Source organism: Emydura macquarii, unplaced genomic scaffold (assembly GCF_026122565.2).
Source record: "Emydura macquarii macquarii isolate MOO-44397 ecotype Brisbane River unplaced genomic scaffold, CSIRO-AGI_Emac_v2 contig_499, whole genome shotgun sequence".
Taxonomy (NCBI): domain Eukaryota; kingdom Metazoa; phylum Chordata; order Testudines; family Chelidae; genus Emydura; species Emydura macquarii.
This window is the reverse complement of record NW_027130636.1, coordinates 8,264,736-8,290,051: the sequence shown is the minus strand read 5'-3', so window position 1 is coordinate 8,290,051 and position 25,316 is coordinate 8,264,736. Positions and strand designations below refer to the sequence as shown.

General features: G+C 45.7%; 2 protein-coding genes across 9 annotated transcripts in view; one reads left to right on the top strand and one right to left on the bottom strand.

Moving 5' to 3' along the window:
• The window catches only part of GPC1 (glypican 1), a 285,536-nt gene extending 280,927 nt beyond the window's left edge, over positions 1-4,609 (top strand). For all 4 annotated transcript variants that reach the window (XM_067538898.1, XM_067538901.1, XM_067538900.1 and 1 more), the window contains exons 8-9: positions 1,220-1,395; positions 4,334-4,609. In XM_067538898.1, coding sequence (XP_067394999.1) covers positions 1,220-1,395; positions 4,334-4,551 — 394 coding nt within the window. In that variant the 3' untranslated portion in view covers positions 4,552-4,609. The remainder of the gene's footprint in view (positions 1-1,219; positions 1,396-4,333) is intronic.
• The window catches only part of ANKMY1 (ankyrin repeat and MYND domain containing 1), an 84,621-nt gene that overhangs the window by 11,830 nt on the left and 47,475 nt on the right, over positions 1-25,316 (bottom strand). For 2 of the 5 annotated variants that reach the window (XM_067538892.1, XM_067538893.1), the window contains exons 16-18: positions 15,550-15,704; positions 11,699-11,752; positions 9,531-9,767 (exon numbers count right to left, since the gene is read on the bottom strand). In XM_067538892.1, the coding sequence (XP_067394993.1) occupies positions 9,562-9,767; positions 11,699-11,752; positions 15,550-15,704 (415 nt within the window). In that variant the 3' untranslated portion in view covers positions 9,531-9,561. Of the gene's footprint in view, positions 1-8,156; positions 9,768-11,698; positions 11,753-13,014; positions 13,738-15,549; positions 15,705-25,316 lie in introns of those variants that run through there. The other 3 variants (XM_067538891.1, XM_067538894.1, XM_067538895.1) reach the window with 3 other exon arrangements.

The following is a 25,316-nucleotide window of genomic DNA, read 5'->3' as shown; positions in this document are numbered from 1 at the left end:
GTTTACATTTAAAAGGTTGTTTTGTGGCCAGATCCTCAGCTGTTGTAAAGCATCATAGCTCTGTTACCTTCTCTAGAGCTATCTTGATCTAGGACAGCTGAGAATCTGGGCCTTTGTTTTTAAAATGTTTTCAAGCATCGCCTGAAATGCCAAAGTTCCTCAACAGATTTTTTTAAATGCTTGATTGACAGTGACATTGAGCAGTGAGAACTGCAGTTTTAATCACTAGTTAACCAGCTCCCTGTTGACTGGGTGTAAGGGTTTCCCAGCTGCCTTGTGTCAACCTTATCAGGTGGTGAACCTGGTAGTTCTATTGCTGTCAAGCACTGGAGCATTTGCTGGGACTCGTGGCAGTGTCCTAATCTTCCACATGGTGATGACCCTTTCTTGTGTAATGAGCTGGATGTCACACTGGCTACCCCACAAGCACCATCATTGGACCAGAGCCTTAGCCTCGCACATAGTTGACCCAACACTGGGGTGATGGGACATCCTACCCTTCATAAGCTGAAACACTCCACAGCAGCTACCCTAGCATTAGATAGAGACCCAGAGGGACAGATGTTGTGCAATGTCGCTGGTTGGGTTGTCAGCAGCAGGGGACAGAATCTGGAACCTCTGGAACTAACAGCATGAGTCATTACTGCCTCAACTGAAACACCCAAGTCTGCCGCAGTGTTTCACCAGCATCGATCGCTCAGATCTCCCTGACACAGTTTAGGAAGGCATCAAGCCGGTCCCTGGTATCAAAAAGGTTGGTAAACACTGTAGTTAGTGCCCAGCCAGTAGCAATATGCAGTCCAACCACTAGAGGGAGGCAGAGGCACAGGAAGCTGTCGGTTGCACGTACAGTTGCAAAGCCACTGGCCTCATCCCTAGCCATTCCTGCTCCCTAGGCCTTCCCATCCATGGACCCGCTGCAGAACTGCCCCCAGTGCCCTGTGTGGGGGCCACTGAATCCAGCCGTCTTCTGTTGTCAAAGTATTGGGAGCTGAGATGGCACCTTACACTCATGCAGGAGTATGAGCAGGAAGACAAACTAACCTAACTAATCATGAGGCTGCGATTGGAACACTAGTAAATACAAGAGTGATACTACCAAGCTGCAGAGCTCTTCCTCTCAGATGGTAGATTATCCGTTGTAATGGCATCTGTAATACCGAAAAGAGAATTTACTGTTTGGGGAAAGCAAAATAAACAGATTTGATTTCCTGTGTAGGTATCTACCAGAGGTGATGGGAGATGGTCTGGCCAATCAGATTAACAATCCAGAGGTAGAGGTGGACATCACCAAGCCAGATATGACCATTCGTCAGCAAATCATGCAGCTGAAGATCATGACAAACCGACTGCGCAATGCTTACAATGGGAACGATGTGGACTTCCAGGATGCTAGTGAGTTGATCAGAAATCCCAAATAATGGGAAAGGGATGAGGACAGACCGTGAATGCCACGTGATTGCTAAATGACAGCTGGAAAAATGCTGGTAATCCCAGCGCATGATGAAATGAGAGATGACTAAATGCCCCCATGAATCCTGCAGTGGTATTTTTATTTAGATTACACCAAAAATGAGTTAACGTTTTCCAAACACTAAGGAGGATGCAGTCCCTGCCCTAAAGTGAGCACAGAGCCTGAAGCTGCTGACCCCTGTTATGAAACAAAACTGAGTGTGGGTTTGCATCTGGCCTGTGATACTCCCACATCCAAAAGGTCATTAGATAAGAGACTGAGGGAAGTGCATTGCAGACAGCACTGTACGGACGCAGGGTAACACAGCCACCATTTGTGTTGTGCCCCCCACATGCCACCTGAGAAAAGAACCTGTTCCATATTGAAAGTGACATTGACCACAACACAGGATGTTACCCACCTCAAGAACGACCATGTGATCTTTAGCTGTCCCCTGAACAGCTGCTAGAGAATGGGAAAAGCTTTGATTTCACACCTCAGCTAATGAGCATCACCTCCCTCGCTTACAGTCATGAATGGTCAGCGTTAGGCACAGCATTCCCTTCATGACTGTAGAACCTGCACCCTTTCTGATCTTATGTGCACCAAAGATGTAGAAGTAAATGTAAGATCAGACTATGCAGGAAATGTTGCATGTGCTTCCGTTTAGTACTGGAGAGGCAAAACAAAATGGGCTATTGCTATGATAAGGCACGATCTACTGGCAGCTAGGCCTGAGAGTGGCTGAAATGGTTTCAACTTCCCATGGCCATAGTTGATCTCCAGGTTCGTGTAACCCTTGACTCGCCTGTGAGGAATTTTTCACAATATATGCTTGGAATTTAGAACTCCCCTGCTCCCCAAATTGCAGCAGAATCAGAATATTTCTGGACATTTTTTAAATAAAGAAATCAAAGGACATTGTAGTAAGGCGCTTGCAGCTGCCAGGAAAATTAGCTGTAAGTGTGGATGAAAACCCCACATAGCATCATTACACTCTAACCCATCCTGACCAGGCTGTTCATGTGGGTAAGATAAAAATCCTCCTGAGAGAAACAGTGTTTTGCAGTCTGTCGTCTTCTGCTTCAGTGTAGAAAACCCTTCAGTGTTTTAAGTGACAAAGAAAGAGGAAAGTGTGATAAAGCTTTAGAGACCAATACAGAGCAGAGTAGAAGAGTGTCTCACTTACTAAAGTCTGTGGTTCGTTTTAGATTTGCCATCAAAATAATTCTACAGAAAGTATAAAAGTCTCAAGAGAAAATCTGCACTTTTAGTGTTTTCTTATTTCTGACTATGAAGAGCTCTTGCTAAATAAATAAATACATTACTAATGTTGAGCGAGTAAAGCAGAAACAAAGAGAAGATATCTTTTGTGTTTCATGTAAACATCCATGCAGATCTGTGCTTTGCTTTCCTTCCATTCTTTTAAATAACTCTATTCAATTATAGTAGCCTACTTAGAACACTTATGTGATCAAAAAAAGCTATCACAAACCAGGTCCTGCATTTCAAAACCTTAAGCAAATTGACAAAACAAGAATGATTAAAGGTCTAGAAAATATGACCTATGAAGGAAGATTGAAAAAACTGGGTTTGTTCTGTCTGGAGAAGAAAACTGTTATCGTTTCCCCCCTCAAGTACAAAAAAGGTTGTTAGAAGAAGGAGAGAGAAATTGTTCTCCTTAAGCTCTGAGGATAAAACAAGAAGCAATGGGCTTAAATCGCAGCAAAGGCGGTTTAGGTTGGACTTTAGAACAAACTTACTGTCAGGGTAGTTAAACACTGAAATAAATTGCCTAGGGAGGTTGTGGAATCGCCCTCATTGGAGATTTAAGAGCAGGTTAGACAAACACCTGTCAGGGATGATCTAAATAATGCTTGGTCCTGCCTAAGTGCAGAGCATGGGACTAGATGACCTCACGAGCTCCCTTCCAGTCCTACAATTCTTTTTATACTGCACTGATAGCTGCTGCACAGCTGTGTACAGTGTTTCCACAGGGCCAAATGCTGCCCTGGCAGAAACCGCTTGCAACTCTGTTGAGGACAAACATGCTTGACTGAAAGCTAATCTTGCAATTGTTACCCATCTTTGTCGTCCACAGGGTAGACCAGTGGTTCCCAACCTTTTTGGCTCGACAGCCTCAAATATCATTTTTAGAACCCTGAAGGGCCACCAGTCCATCAACTCATAAAAAATGTATTGATGTCCACACCATTAAGGACTACAAATTACTACATATTTAAAGGAAACATTTTGATGCTATTGTGCTCATTATTACATTCACTATTTTACACCTACAAATTACTCACAGTATGTCACACACTCACAAAGCACTAGGGTAGATGAGTCACTGTCGCTAAACACAGAAGCATCTGGCCTGGCTACTAAGTCACAGTGGGTGACCTATTAAGTGAAGGCCAAACTGGAAGGCACTGATTTTTAGAGTCCTGCCCTCCTCAAGCATGGTAGGTCCTGGCTGCTCCCCCAGCAGCCCTATCAGCACCTGGCTGCTACAGCAATAGGCCATTTAAGCATCAGTGTGAGACCAAGTAGAGGATGGGCTACTCTGCTCTAGAGCCTTTACCATCACATATTTGACTAATTCACAGATAAAAGAGCCAACTAACTACATGACTATAAAGGCCTGTGAACAGTCCACACCATCCCACGTTCATTCAAATACATCCCGTGAATGAATACTATACTTATATTCCAGACCAGATATACATGAGCTAGAAGGAGAAACCAGTTGTTGTATTCATGCACTACATCCTGTCTCCAAACTTCTGGTCTGGCTGAGTCAGTAAGCAGCTGTGGTGTCCTATACAGAGCACTAAGTACAACTTATCAGTCTCACCCTGCGTTTCTCTCTCTGTGCAGGTGATGACATCAGTGGCTCTGGGAGTGGTGATGGCTGCCCTGATGACGTCTGCGGCAAAAGACTTTCCAAGAACCCCAGCACCAGGCAGCCAGAAATACATGCTATTCCTAACCAGTCTGGACGTGGCGTAAATGGGGCCAGCAGCACATTTTTGCCTTCCTCCTTCCTAATCTTCCTTTCTATGGCTGTTATTGCAACGCAGTACTTATGGCGGTAACTTACTTGCACAGCCATGAAAGAGACTGTGGCTGAGGTCTTAACTTTGCCCCCCCCCCTCCCCCCCCCCCAAAAAAAAAAAAAAGACAAAAAAAAAAAAGGACACTATTTAATTAATCTTGGCAAAAAAGAGGGAGAAAAAAGGTCTCAGTTGTTTGTGATATCTGGCAGTGCTAGAGATGTTTCATCCTTATTTGGTCTTTTTTGAATGCTGGACCCTTCTTTCCGTACCTCATTTTTTATTTTATTATTTTGCCACAACGAGGCTCTTTGGGGCCTCAGATAAGCCTTTGCAGTTGGGGGGAGGGATGGGGAAATGATCTTCAGAGGGTCACCATTTGATTGACTGCAGTGGAATATGCAGCTTACCTAATATTGTTATACAGCTGTAGCCAAGAATGCCACTTACCACATTAACATCTAAAGCAGTACAACTTTTAAAATTAGGACTGACAACAGCAGCACTCTGTGTTATGATCAGGAGCTATTTCATGGTTTTCGACTGTATTTCTTAAGCAGGCAGAGAGATGATCCTTCACGCATTTTCTTTGATGTAGGTGTTTCACCTAATTCCTTATCTCTATCCAAGCATTTGCAACCAGAATGCAGAAGTCCTTTCACTTACAAGTACACAAGTAGTATGGTTTACTAAAATTAGCAATTGGTGGCAATTAACAATCCTCCTACTTTAAAGTGAATGGGAGTGAGTTTTAGATATTTGAAAAGCCACTTACGTTAGCTATTAATGATGATCTAATCAATAACTGCAATACAGTATAATATGCAACACTGAGATGAAAATATGCATGGTGAGATTTGTCATTTGAAAATTTATTTCCAACAGTAGCTGAAGCTCTTTGTTAGTGACAAAGACAACAGTAACCTTCTACCAAAGGGATAATTGCAAATTGCTATTTTGTGAAGTCTCACATATTAATACACATAGCGTTATGAGGCCTAGAGTAACTAAGTTACAGTATTGGGAGTCAGTGGGTTATTACTTATTTCCCTCGGCAGTTTGTTTACCCAGGAAAATGACTCAGATGTATGGGTTTTTTTTAAGAGAATGCCTGCTTCTCCCCACTCCACCTCCAAACCCTCCCCACTCCAACTTCACCACTGCATTGACTAAAGTGTCTGATCTACAGCCATGGATCATCCAGAATTAAAACCCAAGGTGCTTCTAGACCTTCTAGTCCTATGCTCTAAGTACTGGATGCACAGCCTCCTAATTTTAGCCAGTAATTTTTCATAACTTGTTACATGAGTGCCAGGAGTGGATTCAACTAAAGGCTTTGTTTTTGTCAACCAACAATATATATAACTATACGCACATACATATCTGTTAGGGGCGTCTGTGCTTATAGAGCTGTGCGCTTTGGGCCCCTAGCTGGGCTGTCTGATTCACAGGTACAGTAACCATCATTTAGAAAAGTATCTTTAGCAAATTTATCTAGAGTAACAATACAGTCCTATTGTTTTTGGCAACAGGGAACCCTGAGTTTGGGCTCTGCTGCTGTTAATTTTTTGTCTGTTGTTGTGATTTTTATTTTTGTGGAGAAAGTGTATCTTATGTTTAAGAAGTTATAGGCTTATCAAACTTTTCAACACTTCTGTGTCTTTCATTAAGGGGGAAATGCATTTTGGTGCATTACAAAAGATATGGAAAAAGCAGAATCTGATTTGTGCTGTCACTGTTTATGGAATGTGCAATTTAAGGTAAGAGCGTAGGATCAGAGAGTTAGGAGTGTTCCAAGATGTTGCAAGAAAGCAAGTGTAGTGAAGTCATCATTCCCCTTGTTGAGTTAAAATTCCATTGGGCAATGACCCGTTTCTTAACCCAGCCACTTAGTGGGGGCTGACACTTACAGCACTGTATCAAAACTTAGACAGTGTTTGGGCCAGTTATGAGAGTGTCATTGTCCCACATTACACCTGCTTCTGCAGACAATTTTAGATAATTTTGAAGTTATATTCCTGATTCCAGTAGTTCTTAAAGCTAAACTTGATCTAGCGGCTTACACTGCCTTTAAATAAACTGGCTCTGGATGTGAATTAAAGAAAGGTGATGCTACTGGGCCTATCATAATTGAGTGGTTTCATGCATCTTTGCTAGTAGAACCACGGCCCATGACATATTGCTCTGATTGATCTAGTGCAATGATTTTTAGCCCATTTTGCCATTACACTTACAAATAAGCCTTCTACTATGTAACGCCTAACCCCATTTCTGAGGGAGAATGGAAAACATTACATGTGAAAAGGGCATTAGAGAGAGTAGATTTTTTTAAATGATAAAGAAATTTGAGTACCAGTTTTATAAATATTTAGTTGTCTATTGGTGTACACAGTGAAAGAAAAAAAAATCTCTTTAGCATACACTGTTCAGTGTAGTGAAAATCTGCTGTTAGCCTGCTTGAGAACTGATGCACCATTCATGGTCCTCAGGGACTCTCTTGTTATGTGCTATATCCCAAATCAAAGGCGTATGACTCACTTTGGATTTGCTGCTTTGGAAGGAGAAAGGGAAAAAGGACCATTCACTTCTACATTAGCAAGATGGTAATTCTCGGTGTTTTGATAAGGAAAAAACATAGGGATTGTTCATTTTCTATCTGCATTATTAAACACCCACATCTCTGCAAAGTGGAGAACTAGAAAAATGGTGTAGTGGATTTACAGTCATCTGTTTTTAAACTTGCTCTTTTGTGCCATAATTTGTGTTTTAATTGAGGGTGGGATTATTAAAGGCTTTGAGAGCACAGATATTTATCACTTACAAATGACAAACAACCTATTGTTTTCTGGTGGGCTTGGTAGGGGATAAGGTAAAACAAATATCTGAAGTACACCTTTGCTTTAAAAAATGCATTTCTATCTGCAAGGATTAAGATTTATTTCACTTATTGGCATAGCTGGCCAGTTATATATTTTTTCTGTTACCAAGATATTTGTAACAATCTTGCACTGTTTATCTAAAGTTGAAATATGTTCTTTGAATCCTTGTATAAATAAAAAAGCTGGAGACTTAAATCTATATTTGTCCCACTGTTACACATCACTAATTTATTTCTTCTGTTTTATTTTTAAATGTGAATAGCCTGGAATCAGTCCTTGGTTTACCCATTAACAACAGTGATGAGCTTCCCACATGCTCAGAAATGTCTAATGTAGAACAGGCACCTCTAACTATGGGAGATGCATAAAAATAAGATGAAATTGATATTTAAAAAAGTTAACATACTAAAGATTGTTAGTGTGTGACAGAGAGAGACTGGGGAAGGGATGATGGAGAGAAGTCTTAAATACAAAGATTAGATTTACAGCTAAATATTTGTAAACGTAAAGCACAGTATTAATTATTTACTCCTGCACGCAAGATATTGCTTCTGAAAAGTTAACTAAAAGCAAAAGAGAATTCTGATCCCAGCAGAGAGCCTTTCTGAATGAAACCCTTCGAAAGAAATGATATTGCAATAAGTTTGTTTTTCTATATACCCAATTTCATGACTAGCGGTCGTTGAGCTTGGTAAAGATACCACACACTTCTGGTAGTTAGATACTGTCAGTAGGAGTGCACATGACTGGAGGTAAATGGCACCTAAAGAATTTTAAGCTCCTCTCTGATTTTTTTTTTTTTTTTTTAAAAAAACCAATTAAATTAATCAATATCGTCTCTCTCTCTAAAGCTTACCAGTTTACTTAGTAAATACCAAAATCTCTCAGTTATGGGAGTTTAGATTCTAATCTATAGCGGCTATCTATATTCTATAAAACTGATACATACGGAGGTCTGGGTACTCTACAAGGAACAGTATTTATACACAATTCAATTTAGTCATCTCAAAAATACATCTCCTGTAAATCTTCTCTGTATTACTTTATTATTTAAAATAACTGCCAGTAGCAAAAAAAAAGGAAAAAACATTTTCTGTATCCAGTTTTGTAACTTTTATGAACACACCCCACATTTGCAAATAAGCTATTGATAGGCCAAAACACTGGGAAACTAAGATTCTCAACTTAAATACAATCCAAGGGTCAGCTTCTGTGCTCAGTTACATCCAGGCATCCCTAAGTAAGTCACATGGGTGTGAGGCTATATATTCTGATCTTTTTGTGTGCTGGCCAAAACTTTGGGAGTCTACAGACAGGCATATAAACAAACTGGCCCTACTTTTCAGAGATGCTGAGGATCCAATACAAGTTGTCGGTACTCCTAAACCAGAAAACTGCCTCCTTTTCTCTATTATGAAAGTGGTGACCTCTGCCTCCCATACAAATGAATATCACCTAATCCTGCTCCCATTCATGTCAATAGCACAACTCCTATTGACTTGAATAGGAGTAGGATTGGGCTCTAAAGTTTTCACCACCCCAATCCTAATCCAATGAGGTGTTGCACATCTTCAACTGCCAATAAAAAAGTTGATCCTGCAATCAGTGGCACTGAGGGAGGCAAGCGCATGCCAGAAAAAACAGTGTTCTCCTTGCTAAACATGTGATCTATTTGTTGGGGAGGAGGAGATGTTTGACTCCTTCAATTCTTTTAATTAAAAACAAAATTTTACATGCTTTTGGAGAATAATTCATTTTCAGAAGGTTTGGTCAGTTGATTAACTAAATCAGTGTAACAGCCCAGTTGCCCAGCACCCATAACAGCGTAATTGTGGAAATTAAAGCTAGAGAAAAATGAAATTGTCATAGAGTTGAGAAAGAGACAATAAAGTCAAATTGCAGATACTATTGCAGTGACATGCATAGCTTTTACAAAGGCCTCCCCTGAACAGTAGGCATTTTTATCATCCAGCTCACTATTTACGTCTAACTGATCAGTATCTTAAATAAAAATGGAGACGGCCTCTAGAAAATTACTATGGATGTTTCAGTTCTCACCACAGTCATATCATTAGTATCCTATTGCTTCTTGTTTGATATAGCACTTATTAGATAAAGGCAAGTGATGCCAGGTCAACTTACTCAATACGCTCATTTTTTTCCTGTCATAGGATTAATTGTAACTGTAATTCCCAGTGTAAGGAAGATTTGGCCGTAAGTCATCAGCCGCTGCACGTGCACTGCCTTGACTTGGCTTTTTGTCATCTTTCCTGAAGGCCTCTCTTCTGCCTCTTCCATCTCTTTCCATGCTTCCCTTTCTGCCAAGAGGACTCTGCCTACCTCTTGAAATGCTTGACTTAGTCTTAAATTGACGCTTCCCTGTAAAAATAAAAAACAGATTTGCCTCTGAAGGAACACTGATTTCCTTGGAACAGTAAACTGTACACAATTGCAAGACTTCAAAATGACTGAACCTTTAAACAGTTTAAAAAGCAAGCTGGAAGCAGTGTAGCTCTGCTGCATGACCAAAGCTACCTACCTGCGGGCCTTTAAAATGATAATGTATGGCACTGACATTTTTTTCCCTTCGGTTACTACTTCTACGAGTCTCTTAATAAATAATTGCAGCACATCAACCACTGATGAGATTCCTTAGTTTAGGCTACTATTTCGCTTTAATTTAGAAGCTGCCTTTCGCTAGCACCCACTCAATCATAACCACATTTTTTTTCATGCCAGCCAAATCAAGACAAATACACTTGACACTGACAATACACTTGAGCACTTGACAATGAACCAGGAAGGAGGCTGCTAATTAAAAAAGAGAAAGTCAGTTGACATAAAAGTTACCAGACATGATCATCAATGATGGCAGAACCATTTGTAGAGGGAAAGCTTGCCTTGCTCTCGGGGTTGCTTTAACTCTGAACTCTTCACACTTGTGCTATTTAAAAAAAACAAAACCTGACACTGGGCCTGGCATACGGCCACCATGACATCACCCTCACCAAACTAAAATACACTACTTCAAGTGAGGAGATAGGGTGAGACCACTAGGCTATCAGCCTAGAAGTGGCAGAAATAAGAAACTCAAGACAAATGATAAGCAGTAAGAAGCTTGAATAGCAGGAGCATCACCTAAAAAAGCTTCCACCTCAGCCCACTTATCTAAAGCAAAGCATTAAGTTTTCTCTTTGTGACACCTGAAGCAGGCACAGCGACAGTATCCAAGCACCTGGGCTGGCTTTAATAGATAAGGCATTCAAAAAAATCTGTGATTTGAACCAGCCATGTACAGCAAATCTTGTTGTTGCATTCTCCTAAGTTATTGGCTAAGTAAGTCTGTGAATATCACAGAGGGGGAAATCCACTTCCTCCTGGCTTACTCTCTCATTAGGATTGGCCATGTGCAAAAGCGAGAGCCAAACAACAAAGACACGCTAGCACATAAAAATGGGCTGACAGGGAAACATGACCACTAGCGCTTCCTGTGAGTTTCGAAAGGTTCTGCCCCTATGGTTGTATATAGCTACATGATAGGCCACCCAGATGCGACTGCTGTCAGACTCATTCCCTTTCATACAGAAGTGCCAAGAGATTGTATTCTGAGCAGTTAAATTACTCTTTAGAGCAGGGTATTACTGTGTTTCTTCTGACGGTTTCCATTTTAAGTAATCAGTGTATCTAGATACAAATTTCTCTAGTAGACCAGACTTTGTTACAAAGATTTTCTTACTACAAATGATTAAGAAATGGCCAAGCTGAAATTATGAATGGAAGTCTTTGGAATTTTCAGTCTGGCTCATCGCTCTGCCATAAAACGTGAAAGAGATTTGGTCCAGTATCATTCCAATACATAAGGGGCATCAGGGAGAGCGGTGGTTTATTGTTCAGTGCTGCAGAGAAGAACAAGCTGGGCCCTGCTGAGATGGACCTGACATTACATATGTCTTGGAATTAAATCGTTTTTTAACTTTCTTGTCTTTAAAAGCAGCTATAGAAACTCTTGCCTCACTGCAGCAATTTCTTGACCATAATTCTCCATGAGCTACAACCATTTACAGTTCTGAGCTAATGGCTATTCTAGGGGCTTTAAAAAGTCTGTATCAGCCAGTGCCTTAATTATTGCTTCTATAAAATGACACCCTAATGAATGCCTGCAAATTTCACACTTTTGAATCAGTCTAAATGCCAATGTGTGAGTCTAGCACCACTGGGCTAGCAACTGGAGAGGAGCTAAAAGGACCGAAAAGTGCATGCAACATTTTTTTTTAAACAGAAAAAGATGTTACTAGTCAAAACTGACTTACCATCAACCTTAGACTGTAAGTTGGCTTGAGCAGAGTCCACTAATGGTGAATCACCTTCAGCAGCAATAAAACAAGGTGCAAAGATATTTCAGAATAGTCACTTGTGAGATTATATTGTGACTGCTTAGAGGGACCAACCACCTCTACTGAACTCTAAGCAGTTTTAAAAAGTTGCTACCAGGCATAAATACCAATACAATTTATTTCATGAACTTTTGCACACAAAGAAATCACTACATTACATTTCCCAATATGAATATACATTTGCATTTGTACAATAATTTCTATATACAAAACATAATACAGATTTTCAAATACAAAAGTTGTAAACACACAAAAAAGCACATGGCTTTAAAAAAGAAATCCTTGGCAAAAGGGAGCATGCCAACTTTTCAGTAATCTATTGCTGAGCAGTGGTTGGCAGTGTCCGGTCTTTCTACTCTATTCACTGAAATAAAAAACAGCCATCACACGAGAGTTCTTTGGGGAGGAAGTAAGGATTACATCTGATGGTGCTTCCAGTGTTCTCCTCGTCACGTTGTGGGAACATCAGAGCTAAGGAGTTCTTTAACCATCCTTGCAGGCTCCAGTGTCTCAACTGTATTGATCTATAGCATGCAGTTCCTGTTTCATACTCAACTAACTAGGATTTTTACACTCCAGGCTAGTGAACACTTCCTCCATCAACAGGAATGCCATCATGGGCACGTGCAATGACTTCATATCACAGCATGTTAGGAGATCATAACTCCACGCCAGGTCCATACAGCTCCTTCAAAAACAATTCAACAGTTCCTCCTGGTTGGCTCTGCTCATGAATCTGGTTATGGGGCTGTTCATCTACAGGTCATCATTTCAAATGTAGCCAAGTTAGGCATGACTCAAAAAAAACACTCCCATCAACAGATGGTTGTTGGCCTGTGTGAAATGTTTGTAGTCTCAGTCCAGCCCCTACTGAACAAGGCATCACTTCACAAACCATGGCCACATCTTGCACAAATTGGAACCATTAATGACAGTCTCCCAGTAGCGATCAAAAATTGAATGGTCTCAGAGATGAACATGCTTTCACAGCAACTATCCATACAGTACCACTCTTGCTGACGGGCTGAATGTAGTCTCCTTTAGCATTTTTCATGACAGAATAAAACCATTAACAAGAAATATCTACAATAGCCAGTTGTATGGTCTGCCTAGGCTCAGAAATACATTAAAAAAGCAGCTGCCAAAGGCTAGCTTCTCAACATGCAGCCTACATGTGCCATTCCAAAGGTCTGGCACTACTAGACTTTGTCAAAGATAGTGCTCCAAAAATGTGCACAGTCCTCAGGCTGCATAAACTACATACAGTAGATTGTGTTGGTAGCAACTGCTTTCTTAGTCCTCTGCTTTTTCCAAAGAGCGTGTATTACTCTTGTTCTGCCTTTGAAGGCTGTCATGGTATCAGTCCACCATTTTGCCTTCACAATCTGATGGCTACTCCTGTATGTCTAATGGTATCAGCTATAAGAATTATTTATCAATGTAGTGATTCACCACTGGAATCTTATTAATAACATTGGCCTTTGCTAAGCACCAAGTTTTTCATCACCTTTAATTAGACATTTTTTCTTCAACTTCCCATTTGTGTTTCAGCATTTTGTTTGGTCAACTGCCAAGTCTCTAAATGGGCCTGGCTATTCTGAGACAATGAGGTGGGTCATAGCAGCAGTCACAAGACTCTCTCACCAACGGGAGCTTTTCCCTTATAACAACTGAGCAAGTGAAGATTTGCGGAGTATTACAGTGCGTCTGCTGCACTCAATCTTGATTTCTCCTAACCCAAGCTTCAAATGGTGGTTTCAAATTGAGAAGCAGCAGTTCCTAAAAGTAGGACATTCTAGGATTTGTAGAAATGGTTTGGGATGGACGATGCCAGAATTTCTTAGCGTTTGAAGGAGTCTGATTTAGGAGCATCACTAACAGGCCAGTTAGAATGTAGGGTTCAGATGTAGTAGTTTCTTGACTCACAGAAAAGCTTGGACTAAAGTCTCATCAGCCTGAAAGTTTTAACAGAAGTCTTAGATTTTGGTACTTATAAAGTAGCATTTCCATGTTTTCCCAGCAGAAATCCTCCAAAACAACTCCATGTACTGGAGCCAACCTAATGGTAACTTCACCACTGATTGCTGCCTGGATATGACTGAAACACATCGCAGCTGTGTTTTCAGCACTTCACTTTCTGATCATGCTGCTGTCATATTTCTGAAGAAGTTGCTGCATGAGGTTGAGTATGGCATTTTCGGTGTTGCTTTTTCATCTTTAATGTTAAAGATGGGAAGGAAAAAGTTCATTTGCATTAAGTGGTCACTACTACTGACACAGGAGAGGTTGCCCCATCTAAGCAGAAGTCCTTGCTATTGTCCTGATTTATCTCCTGTGGTCAACATGCAACAGTAGGTTGTTAGCATGATGGAGGAGCCAATAAATTGGCTATATTCTAGCAAGGTGAGCATCACCCTGTTTGGCCAAGAACTTAGTTTTCTTGTAGTCAAGATCTTACTGGGATATTTAATATCTTTTTGTTTAATGTGTTGTATTGATTTTTCAACTAGCACCTACCACATTATTTGGCAGTTTTCATTGCCATCTGGTGGCTTGGGATGTGCACTACAGCTAGTGTTCTTTCCAGTAGTTCCCCGTCTTCTCCCATATGAACTGAAGAAGTAGCAGTAATAATATAGCATTTTATATGTTTCTATAGGGCCTTTACACTTCCAGGGTTTCTAAAGCATCTACAAACACATGTACGTTATATATATAGCACAGGCACATACAGACAAGCATAAACACCAAAAGAAATGCAGCTGCTCTTTGTAGAATGAAATACAGAAACTGTTTAACAGCTCGCAGCAATGTTACAACAGCTTAAGATAGGATATGAAGAACACCAACATATCCTGTTGAAATAGCAGGGGGATTTACTGCAAGTAAACAAAATTTACTAATCCAAATTGCACTCTGGCTAGATACCAGTGTTAAACCTCTCTTGTGAAAAATCCAATGGATCTTTTACAAACTACAAGTGATGAGTTTGCATCTTTTCCATTTCGTTAGTCTCTGACAGCACAGACCTGGCATTTTCCCAAGGCACGGGTTTAATACAGATCCAGAGGGAAGAATCGGGTACTGAGTAGCCACTAAACTGTAGTTCAGTCATAGAATGGCAGCACTATTTTATTTACATGTGCCTCCATATTCGAGAGCTTTCTCATTCACTCAGATATGTGAGCATCCGACCTGGTGACAGCAAGTCTGCTTTTCTGTATTGCTCCATCATGCAGGTCTTCTGCAGAGGTGTAGAACATTTTTCTTGTATCAGCCTATCTAGTTTTTATACTTATTATACAAACACTGCAGATTACAAGGGCTGAAGTGAGAGGCATGGTATTTGTGAGTCACCGGACCAAGAAGAGGATTTCACAGTCTTTTCAGTTTTAAATATATAAAGGTCAGCAAAAGGTTACTTCTGTGCTGAAAGGCCCACAGTCTAGTTTATTGGGCGCCAGAGGCACAGAAATCTGAATTTTTATTTAACCAAGAGTCTCCTAGGTTAAAATCAATGATAATGTCACTGTGGCAAGCTTCTTACATCTAATAGTTTTAGTAAGCATATGCCCACTCAAGGTCAATTGATATATTAACTTTAAACCTGTTGCTATGAATTTGATCTTGTCTTAGTGAATATCTAACATACATTTACTTTGCCATAACTTAAATGCAAGCCATACACTTAAGCAGCATATTTCAACATACATGTCCCACATGCCTTGCTTCCCTGCGCACTATGGGGTATCATTAGTCAAACCTACCTGTAGCTCCAACACACTCACGTCTGTGACGCTCATTCCAGGCTTTTACTTTACAAGACTTACTGCAAGTGAAGATCTCGTAACAGCGAGTGCAAAGAGTGAGTCGAACCCCTACAGCTCGCCCACACTGGTAGCAGTATTTAAAAAAGGGCTTTCTGGAACAGAAATAGTATGAGAAGGGACATCAGGAGAGTTTATATTTGTTATTTTGTTTTTCATGTCTTTGACAACATTTACATTTAACACAACAAAGGAAATCAAAATTCCTCACAATACAGGAGTAAAAATCTCCAATGCCCTCATTCAGCAGCGTAACCAGGAAGAGCGAGGCACCGGGGGCCGATCACGGTGCTTATGTTACTACCTGGGGGGATAAATGAACACAAGCAGCAGTGCTAATCCTAGCAAAGTGAAGGGTCCCAAAAGGCAACAGGCCCAAAGCCTGCCCCATACCAAGGCCCCCTCGTTTGCCAATTCATTGTGCACACCAGCCAGCTCCTTGAACTGGCTCACTCTCCAGTGCTAAACGTATGAGAGAGTCTCTATGCAAGATTAAATCTAGCAGCAGGTCACAAATACAGTAGTCAGATTTGGAAAAGGTTTGCAAAAACCTTGTTAATACTGAGGAACACAATACAACCACTGCTGGAGCACAGTGTTTGCAACACTGCAACGCTTCATCAGTTTAGCTTCCATTTTGGCTCCCATTTTCCATCCTTTATGTTTCTGTGGTTCAGAGGGGATTCATAGTTCCCAGCTCTCACATGGGCGCGAACTAATTCTTCCCATTCTCTTCTAACAAACATAGTTTCATTTCCCGAGACGTGTGGAGGATTATCTCGATTGTTAACACTGCTGGGTCTAGCACTTTCTGCAACCATTTGGTAACAACATCCAAAGTCAGAACTATCAGGTAAGGGAAACTTTGAACCTTTATTGACCACAGGCTTGGATTATAATTATTTATATAACTAATGTGTTCAGTGACCCTAAAATAAAAGTATTAACAATTGTAAATGCTGGTAGATTTATATTTATAAATTCCTAAACTATGTCCATTTCCTTCTCATCTGACTTTAGGGACTACAATTCCTAAATAAGTGTGCAAATAACCTAATTAGCCACATAAATTATATACCTAACTAATAAGAAAATCTAGCCCTGTATCTTCAGTTCAGTTGTCTGTATCTGCAATTCCTAGCTCCCTTCCAGCAGAGTCAAGATGTAGGGAAGCTGTAAAGGGGAGATACCAACCGTACCTACAGATTGGAGTGCAGAATCCCCTCCAGGAAGCACTCCATGATCTACAAGGTTGTTGAGGCCTTGTCCCCCTCCCACTAACCCAGTGCATCCTCAAACCTCCTTTTTGGACAACCTGTTTAGAAAACTGATTTTCAAGTCATGGAGTTTTCTACCCTATTTGTGCAGTGTTTCTGATGCACAAGGAAATCACCTGGCCTCTAGTTATTGAAGTAAATCACAGATGTAGAATGTAAATTTAACAGTGTCATGGATTACACTGCTTTAAAAATAAAAGAGAGATAATACTGGAATTAAAACATCATGTAAAGATGGAAATATGGTGCTTGCCTTCAATACAAAAAATTGAAAGGGTCGATGATTAAAGGGGTTTATATTTTTAATTTATGCTTTTTCTAAAACAGGCCTCATTAGAGTCCCATAGCTTGTTTTATCTCAGAGAAGATAACTGACAATCTGATTGCAGCCCTCTCTCACAGAGAGAGAGAGAACAGGTAGTATTTATTTCCTGGTTCTATTGGAATGACCTTATAAAGTGTGTGCTGTTCTCAGGAGAGATGTGCATTCTGACAACCGCATGACAAGTGATAAAATGGTCTTTCAATGAGTCACAAACAGAATCAAGCGTGTGAGGAGCTCTATCTTGGCCGACACTCAGGGGGGGACTGAACCGGCACTTCCGTAGCTAAAAGCACAAGTCTCTACAGTGTGAAATAAAGAATCAGGCTCTGTAAGTGGGCTCCATAGCAGACTTGCAGCATGTGTTGATCGAGCTCAGTAGGGGTGGGTGACACACAATCACTAGTGGTTTACACACGTACATCAACTGAGATTGGGGGCTAAGCCACCGCACTCTTTTGCATACAGAGAAACAACCAATAGATTGCAAGCCATCCTTTGGCTGAAATATGTTTGCATAACAAAGCTGTAAAAGGAAAAACAGGGTTACTTACCAGTAACTGTTGTTCTTCGAGATGTGTTGCTCATATCCATTCCATTTAGGTGAGTGCGCGCCCCGTGCACGAGCCTGCGGAAAACTTTTCTGCCCTAGCAACCCAGCGGTCGGTCTCGGCGCCCCCTGGAGTGGCGCGCGTATAGCGCGGTATATAGGACGCCACCGACCGCGCGGGTCCCCAGTCCCTTCTTTCTGCCGACTCCGACAGCGGGGACGGAGGGTGGGTTTGGAATGGATATGAGCAACACATCTCGAAGAACAACAGTTACTGGTAAGCAACCCTGTTTTCTCCCTTCGAGAGTTGCTCATATGCATTCCATTTAGGTGATTACATAGCCATACCTTTGGCGGCGGGAAGGAGTCAGTGGCGTGAAGCCCTTCTCAGCACGGCTCTGCCAACTGCTGCATCCTCTCTTGCTTGTTGCACGATGGCATAATGAGATGTGAAGGTATGGACCGATGACCAGGTTGCAGCTCTGCAGATATCCTGTAGGGGCACTCGTTCCAGGAAAGCCGCCGAGGTGGCTTGGGCCCTGGTAGAGTGCGCTGTAATCGGTCCCGGGAGTGGTACCTTCGCCATCTCGTAATAGGTGCGGATGCAGGTGGTGATCCAGGAGGAGATGCACTGGGTGGAGACAGGTGAGCCTTTCATGCGGTCCGCCACTGCGACGAAGAGCTGCGTGGACTTCCGGAACGGCTTAGTCCGGTCTATATAGAAGGCTAAGGCTCGCCTGACATCCAGTGAGTGCCATCTCCGCTCCTCCTCCGATCCGTGTGGTTTGGGAAAGAACACGGGGAGGAAAATATCCTGATTATAATGAAACTGGGACACCACCTTAGGGAGGAAGGCCGGGTGGGGTCTCAGTCGCACTTTATCTTTGAAAAATACTGTGTAAGGAGGGTCTGAGGTTAGGGCTCTTAGCTCGGAGACCCTCCTAGCCGATGTAATGGCTACGAGGAAGGCTACCTTCCATGATAGGACTAGAAGAGGGCATGTAGCCATAGGCTCAAAGGGGGGACCTGTGAGGATAGTGAGAACTAGGTTTAAGTCCCAGAGAGGCAGGGGATCACGAACTTGTGGGAAAAGCCTCTCTATTCCCTTGAGAAACCTGATGGACATCGGGTGGGAGAATATAGACCTCCCCTCCACTGGGCAATGGAAGGCCGAGATGGCCGCCAGATGCACTCTTAAGGAGGCCAGGGCAAGGCCCTGCATCTTCAGATGGAGGAGGTAGTCTAATATAGCCTGGATAGTTGAGTCCAGAGGCAAAATACCACGTGACTGTGCCCAGTAAGTGAAGCGTTTCCACTTTGCCCGATAAACCACTGGGTGGAAGGTTTCTTGCTCCCCAGCAGGACGCTTTGGACTTGTGCGGAACAAGCCCTCTCTCCTTCTGTCAACCATGGAGCCTCCATGCCGTCAGGTGGAGGGAGTCCAAGTCTGGGTGGAGCAGGCGACCCTGTTCCTGGGAGAGGAGATCGTATCGTCTCGGGAGCAGGATCGGTGCGGCGATGGAAAGGTCGAGCAGCATACTGTACCAGTGCTGTCTCGGCCATGCCGGTGCGATCAGGATGATGTCCGCTCTGTCCCTCTTGACTTTCAAGAGTACCCTGGGGAGCAGTGGGGTCGGTGGAAAAGCATAGAGAAGTGGCCCCGACCAGTCTATCAGGAACGCGTCCGAAATTGAGTTCTGTTCTCGCCCTCGCAGGGAGCAGAATAGTGGGCATTTCGCGTTCTGTCGCGTGGCAAAGAGGTCCAGATGGGGAACTCCCCACTTGCGGAAGAGAAACGCTGTAATCTCCCCAGGAAGTGACCATTCGTGGCGGGGAAAAAACGACTTGCTGAGGCGGTCTGCCTCGTCGTTCCTCACCCCTGGTAGGTGAGATGCCACCAAGTGGAAGTCGTTTCTCACCGCAAGGTCCCATAGTTGTAGCGCCTCGCGACACAGGTTCGAGGAACGCGCCCCGCCTTGTCTGTTGATGTAAAACATCGTGGCGGTGTTGTCCGTAAGGACTTGTATCACCCGCCCCCTGAGAAAGCGGAGAAAAACCTTGCAAGCGAGAAGGACTGCTCGGAGTTCCCGAATGTTTATATGGAGCAGTCTGTCTTGCATTGACCACTGACCTTGAGTACTCAGGCTGTGGGTAATGTGAGCCCCCCACCCGATATCGGAGGCATCTGTGATCAATGTTACAGAGGGGATCAGGTCCGAGAATGGGACTCCTTCCATTACTTGTCTCTGGTCTGTCCACCAGTTCAGTGACGTTAGGACCTGGGGTGGGACGGTGACTACCCTGCCCAGAGAGTGTCTGGCTGGGGCATATACTGATGCTAACCAGCCCTGCAGAGGCCTGAGTCTGAGGCGAGCCAGTCTGACCACGTATGTGCATGCCGCCATGTGCCCCAACAGCTGCAGGCAGCGCCTGGCTGTTGTTGTAGGAAATGTCTGTAACTCGAGTATGATGGCAGTCATGGCTTGGAAGCGAGCTAGTGGAAGGAAGGCCCTGGCCTGTACTGCGTCTAGAGTGGCCCCAATAAATTCTATGCGCTGTACTGGGGTCAGCGTGGATTTCTGCTCGTTTATGAGCAGCCCCAGTCTGTTGCATGTTGCGCACGTTAGGGCTAAACTGTTTGTGACATGGAGTCTGGATCTTCCCCGAAGTAACCAATCGTCCAGATAGGGGAAGATCTGGACCCCTTTGCGCCTCAGGTAGGCCGCCACCACCGCTATACACTTGGTGAAGACCCTGGGCGCTGAAGAAAGGCCAAAGGGGAGGGCTGTAAACTGGTAGTGGCCACCAGCTACCATAAACCGTAGGAAACGTCTGTGGCCAGGGAGGATAGACACGTGGAAATATGCGTCTTTCAAGTCGAGAGCGGCATACCAATCTCCAGGATCTAATGTGGGAATGATGGAGGCGAGGGAGACCATGTGGAACTTGAGCCGCCTGATGAACCTGTTGAGGCGGCGGAGGTCCAGAATGGGCCGGAGGCCCCCTTTGCCTTGGGAATAAGGAAATACCGGGAATAAAACCCCCTGCCCCTTTCCATAGGTGGGACTTCCTCTACTGCCCCTAGGCGGAGCAGGGAGCGGACCTCCTGAAGGAGGAGTTGCTCGTGAGAGGGGTCCCTGAAGAGGGACGGGGTAGGGGGAGAGTCCGGTGGGAAGGCCGAGAGCTGTAAGGCGTAACCCCTCCGCACCACACTTAACACCCAGCGGTCCGAGGTTATGCCTCGCCACTCTCGGAGGAAGGGGCGAAGTCTGTCTTTGAAGGGTAGGGTGAGATCCTGGTCGACCCTTGGGGTCGTTAGAATGGCAGAGGTGCCGCTCCCGAGCGTCCCATCAAAAAGGGCGCTTGCCATTCTTGCGCGGCCCGGATTGGGAGCTCTTGGCCGGCCCGGGGCGATTCCGGCGGCTGTTCTGCCGGAAACGGTCCCCGGTTCGTCGAGGCTGGGTCTGGCGGGGGGGCAGCCTAGGAGCGGGCTGTTGTTGTTGCTGCCTCTGGGGCTGCTGTCTGCCCTGGCGCCTCGTCGTCTGCGGCATGTAAAGCCCTAAGGATCGCAGGGTGGCACGAGAGTCTTTTAGGGCGTGCAGTTTGTCATCTGTTTTGGCGGAGAACAGGCCTGTGCCCTCAAAGGGCAGATCTTGAATGGCCTGTTGCACCTCGGTGGAGAGTCCAGATGACTGTAACCAAGACGACCGGCGCATAACGATGCCGGACGCCATGGCCCTACCCGCCGCGTCTGTCGCATCACTAGCGGACTGGATTGTAGCGCCCCCTACCGTTGACCCTTCCTGGAGGACGGTGGTGAAGTCCTGCGCTAGATCTGGGGGAAGGGCCGACGTAAATCTCTGGAGAGAAGCCCAGAGATTCAAATTATAGCGCCCCAAAAGTGCTTGGTGGTTCGCTATACGGAGCTGAAGGGCCGCGGTAGAGTACACCTTCCTCCCAAAAAGATCTAATTTCTTATAGTCTTTATTTTTGGGAGTACTAGCCTGGGCACCTTGGCGCTCCCTCTGATTAACAGCGTCCACCACTAAGGTGCCCGGGGCTGGGTGGTTGTAGAGGTACTCAAACCCCTGCTGCGGTACGTAGTACTTTCGCTCCGCGGTCTTAGAGGTTGGAGCTACCAAAGCAGGGGTCTCCCATATGGGCTTGACCAGTCTGAGTACCCGGTCGTGCACTGGGAGTGCCACCCTAGAGGGCCCCGCCGAGGCTGGGAGACCAAATATAGGGTCCTCCTCCTCCGAGAGCTCCCTGAGGTCTATTTTGAGGTTCTCCGCCAGACGCTTAAGGAGCTCTTGGTGTGCCTTGAAATCAGGCAAAGGAGTCCTCCGATCCCTAGATGTTGTATCAGGGGGAGAGGAGGAGGAAGACTGCAACAATGGGCCTGTAGAGGGCCCTTCCAGAGGATCAGACTCGTAGTCCGACGAATGATCCCCTTCTTGGGGCGGCTCCTCCTGCTGTGCCCCCTGTGATGGGGGGGCGGTTGAGGTTTGGAGGAGGAGGGGAGTGACCCTGTGCCCTGAATTGTCTGAGGCGGCCAGGGACCCCAATAAGGCCACTGCCAGGGGCCTTGCCCCCACGCCGGTACCGGTCCCGGTGCCGGGTAGGCCGGCCCAGATGGATGAGCCGGACTCGGAGATCTCCGGCTCCTCTTGTAGTGCCCTTTAACAGGAGAAGGGCTGTGGGATGCCGGAGAGCGGTGACGACGCTTGGATCGCCGGGGAGACGAGCTGGACGAGGAGGAGTACCTCCGCGACTTATGATGGCGCTTGGCGTGAACCCTAGGGCTCCTGGAGCGCCGATTCCCCGTGGGCGGGTGCGGCACCGTAGAGATGTGCGGTGCCGAGGCATCCGGTACCGAGGCTCGTTTGGGAGTACGGGAGCGAGATGTAGATCGCTCCCGGTGCCGATGGCTATGCGTCGGGCTGCGGGAGCGGGCCCGCGCAGCTTGATGGTACCGGCTTTCTCTCGGTACCGAGCTCCCCGAACGCCTTTGTCTCGACGCCGGACACCGCGGTGGAGAGGGAGCTGGCGACCTCGATCGAGTCCGGTGCCGTGTAGTGTCTTTCGGTACCGGGGATCGAGAGGTGCGGTGAGGGCGAGATATATGCCCTGAAGCTTTCGGGTGTACCGGGCTGGGAGAGCGCCGGTACCGCTGTTGAGCCCTCGGTGCCTTTGTGGGAGCGTCCGGGAATGGGCTCGGAGTCCGGGTGCGCGAGCGAGCCCGGCGTGATGGAGTGTCCCGTTGCCTCTCCGTACGCGATGCCGGGGATCGAGACCGGTGCCGTGGTGAGGGCGCCGGGATCCGCACCGGACTGCGTTCCGCTGATCGGGAACCATCTGTAGCCTGTCTCGGCACCGTAGCCGGTGAGCGGTGCCGAGAGCCCGAAGACGAACGGGAGCGGTGCCGTGGCTCCGACGTCCGGGTCTTTCCCCGCCGTGCTGAGCGGCGCCGGGGCTCCGAAGGTCTCAGATCGGACGCGGAGCTTGCCCGGGAACCTCCAGAACAGCTGCGGTGCCGTTCTCTGGAGGAGCTCGACGACTCGCGGTCGGAGCTGGGGGGGGAGGATGTTGCTCTCCCTCTCCCCGACCGTCTGGGGGGAGACACCGAGTCCTGTCTCGACCTCCCACCGGGGTAGCCCAGCGCGGGCTTACCCCGAGACGCTATCCCCGATGCCCTCGGCCGAGGGGGGGATGGAGGCGTAGGCAGGGCCATGAGGGCTCGTGCCGCTGTGAACGCCTCCGGCGTCGACGGCCCTTGTAGAGGCGCTCCCCCACCCCTCGGGGTCGGGGGAGGCTCTCTACGAGGAGATGCCGGTGCCGGGACAGATTCAACGGCACGTGGCTGGGGCATCTCCTGTATCACTCCCTGCTGTACCGGTCGCAGGGAGGAGTCCATAGGTGCAGCCGCTGGCCGTTTCTTTTCTTCGGTACCGGTTTAGACGGTACCAATGGTGTTGTCGGTACCGGTGGTGCGCTCCGGATCGACGAGACGCTCGGTGCCGTGGGTGATCTGGACGGCTCGGAGTCGGGACGAAGTGCCGTCTCCATCAAGATCGCCCGGAGGCGAGCGTCTCTGTCCTTTTGGGTCCGCGGCTTGAAAGCCTTACATATGCGGCACTTGTCCTTGCGGTGTTGTTCTCCGAGGCACCGAAGACAGCGGTCATGGGGGTCGCTGACGGAGAACACCTTACCGCAAGCCGCACAAGGTTTAAACCCGGTGGAGCCAGGCATGGCTCCTAAGGGAGCCCCTTAGGGGCTAACTATATACACTATACTACTCTAACTATTCACACTATAAAACAATAAAAAAACTTATATACACGAGTAAAATAGGTTGCTACTTGCTAAAGAGGCAAGGGGCAGACGTTCCACTGACCGTCACTGGCGGAAAGAAGGAACTGGGGACCCGCGCGGTCGGTGGCGTCCTATATACCGCGCTATACGCGCGCCACTCCAGGGGGCGCCGAGACCGACCGCTGGGTTGCTAGGGCAGAAAAGTTTTCCGCAGGCTCGTGCACGGGGCGCGCACTCACCTAAATGGAATGCATATGAGCAACTCTCGAAGAGAGAATCAGCCTGTTTATGGATAATTCACTGCATATATTATCTATCTACTAACAATTCATGCAGCTTTAATTATAAACAGCAGCAAATATGGGATCACTGAAAATAAGTAAGGAAAAGTTACTTACCGGGAACTACGGTTCTTCCAGAGCATGTGGCCTTCGCAGAGTCACCATTTCCAATATGACCCCAATGCCACATGAGCTTGAGAACTTTCTAGAGAACCAGTGATCACTGGGACTGCACCCTCTCATGGCACCACACATTCAGAGCCAAGACTAGAACCCCTCAGGATATGGCTTCATTGCAGTTATCCAGACATGAGTTACTCTTCTAATAACTTCTTAGTGCCTCACTGGCACTAAGATATTTGGGGGCACTTCCCATGGTTCTTTATGCTTCACTGAGCTATGAAGTCCCAGAGAATTGTGGGAGAATTAGTCTGTCCTTTCTGCGCACACAGGGAGAATTGTGGAAGAGTGGGGGACCAGTGGCACTCAAATGGCACTAGCCTGCATCGCCACTAAAGAGTGGCTATGTTAGCTGCTAATCAGTTATGCTAATGCAAACCTCAGCCTATACACCCTGATGGGCCACGCAGCCAACCAGCGTTACAAACACCATCACACTCAAGTTATGGTTTGTGTGTGGATGGGACTTGAGTTAGAGGCAATACTCAGGTTATAACTCAGTGAAGACAAGCTCTCAGTTCCTTTCACTAGCCCCTCCTCTCCCCCCTGAGTCGCTAAGAGAACAAAATTCCGAGTAAGGCCACTTCTACACTAGAGAGAGTGCCACGGTACCGATGCAGCTGTGTCACTGTAAGATCTTTCATGTAGCCAGTCTATGCCAGTGGGAGACAGCTATCCCATCAACATAATTAAACCACCCCCAATGAGCGGTAGTAGCTATGTCAGAGGGAGAAGCTTATGTCGGTGTAACTTACGTAGCTCAGGGGGGTGTTCTGTCACACCCC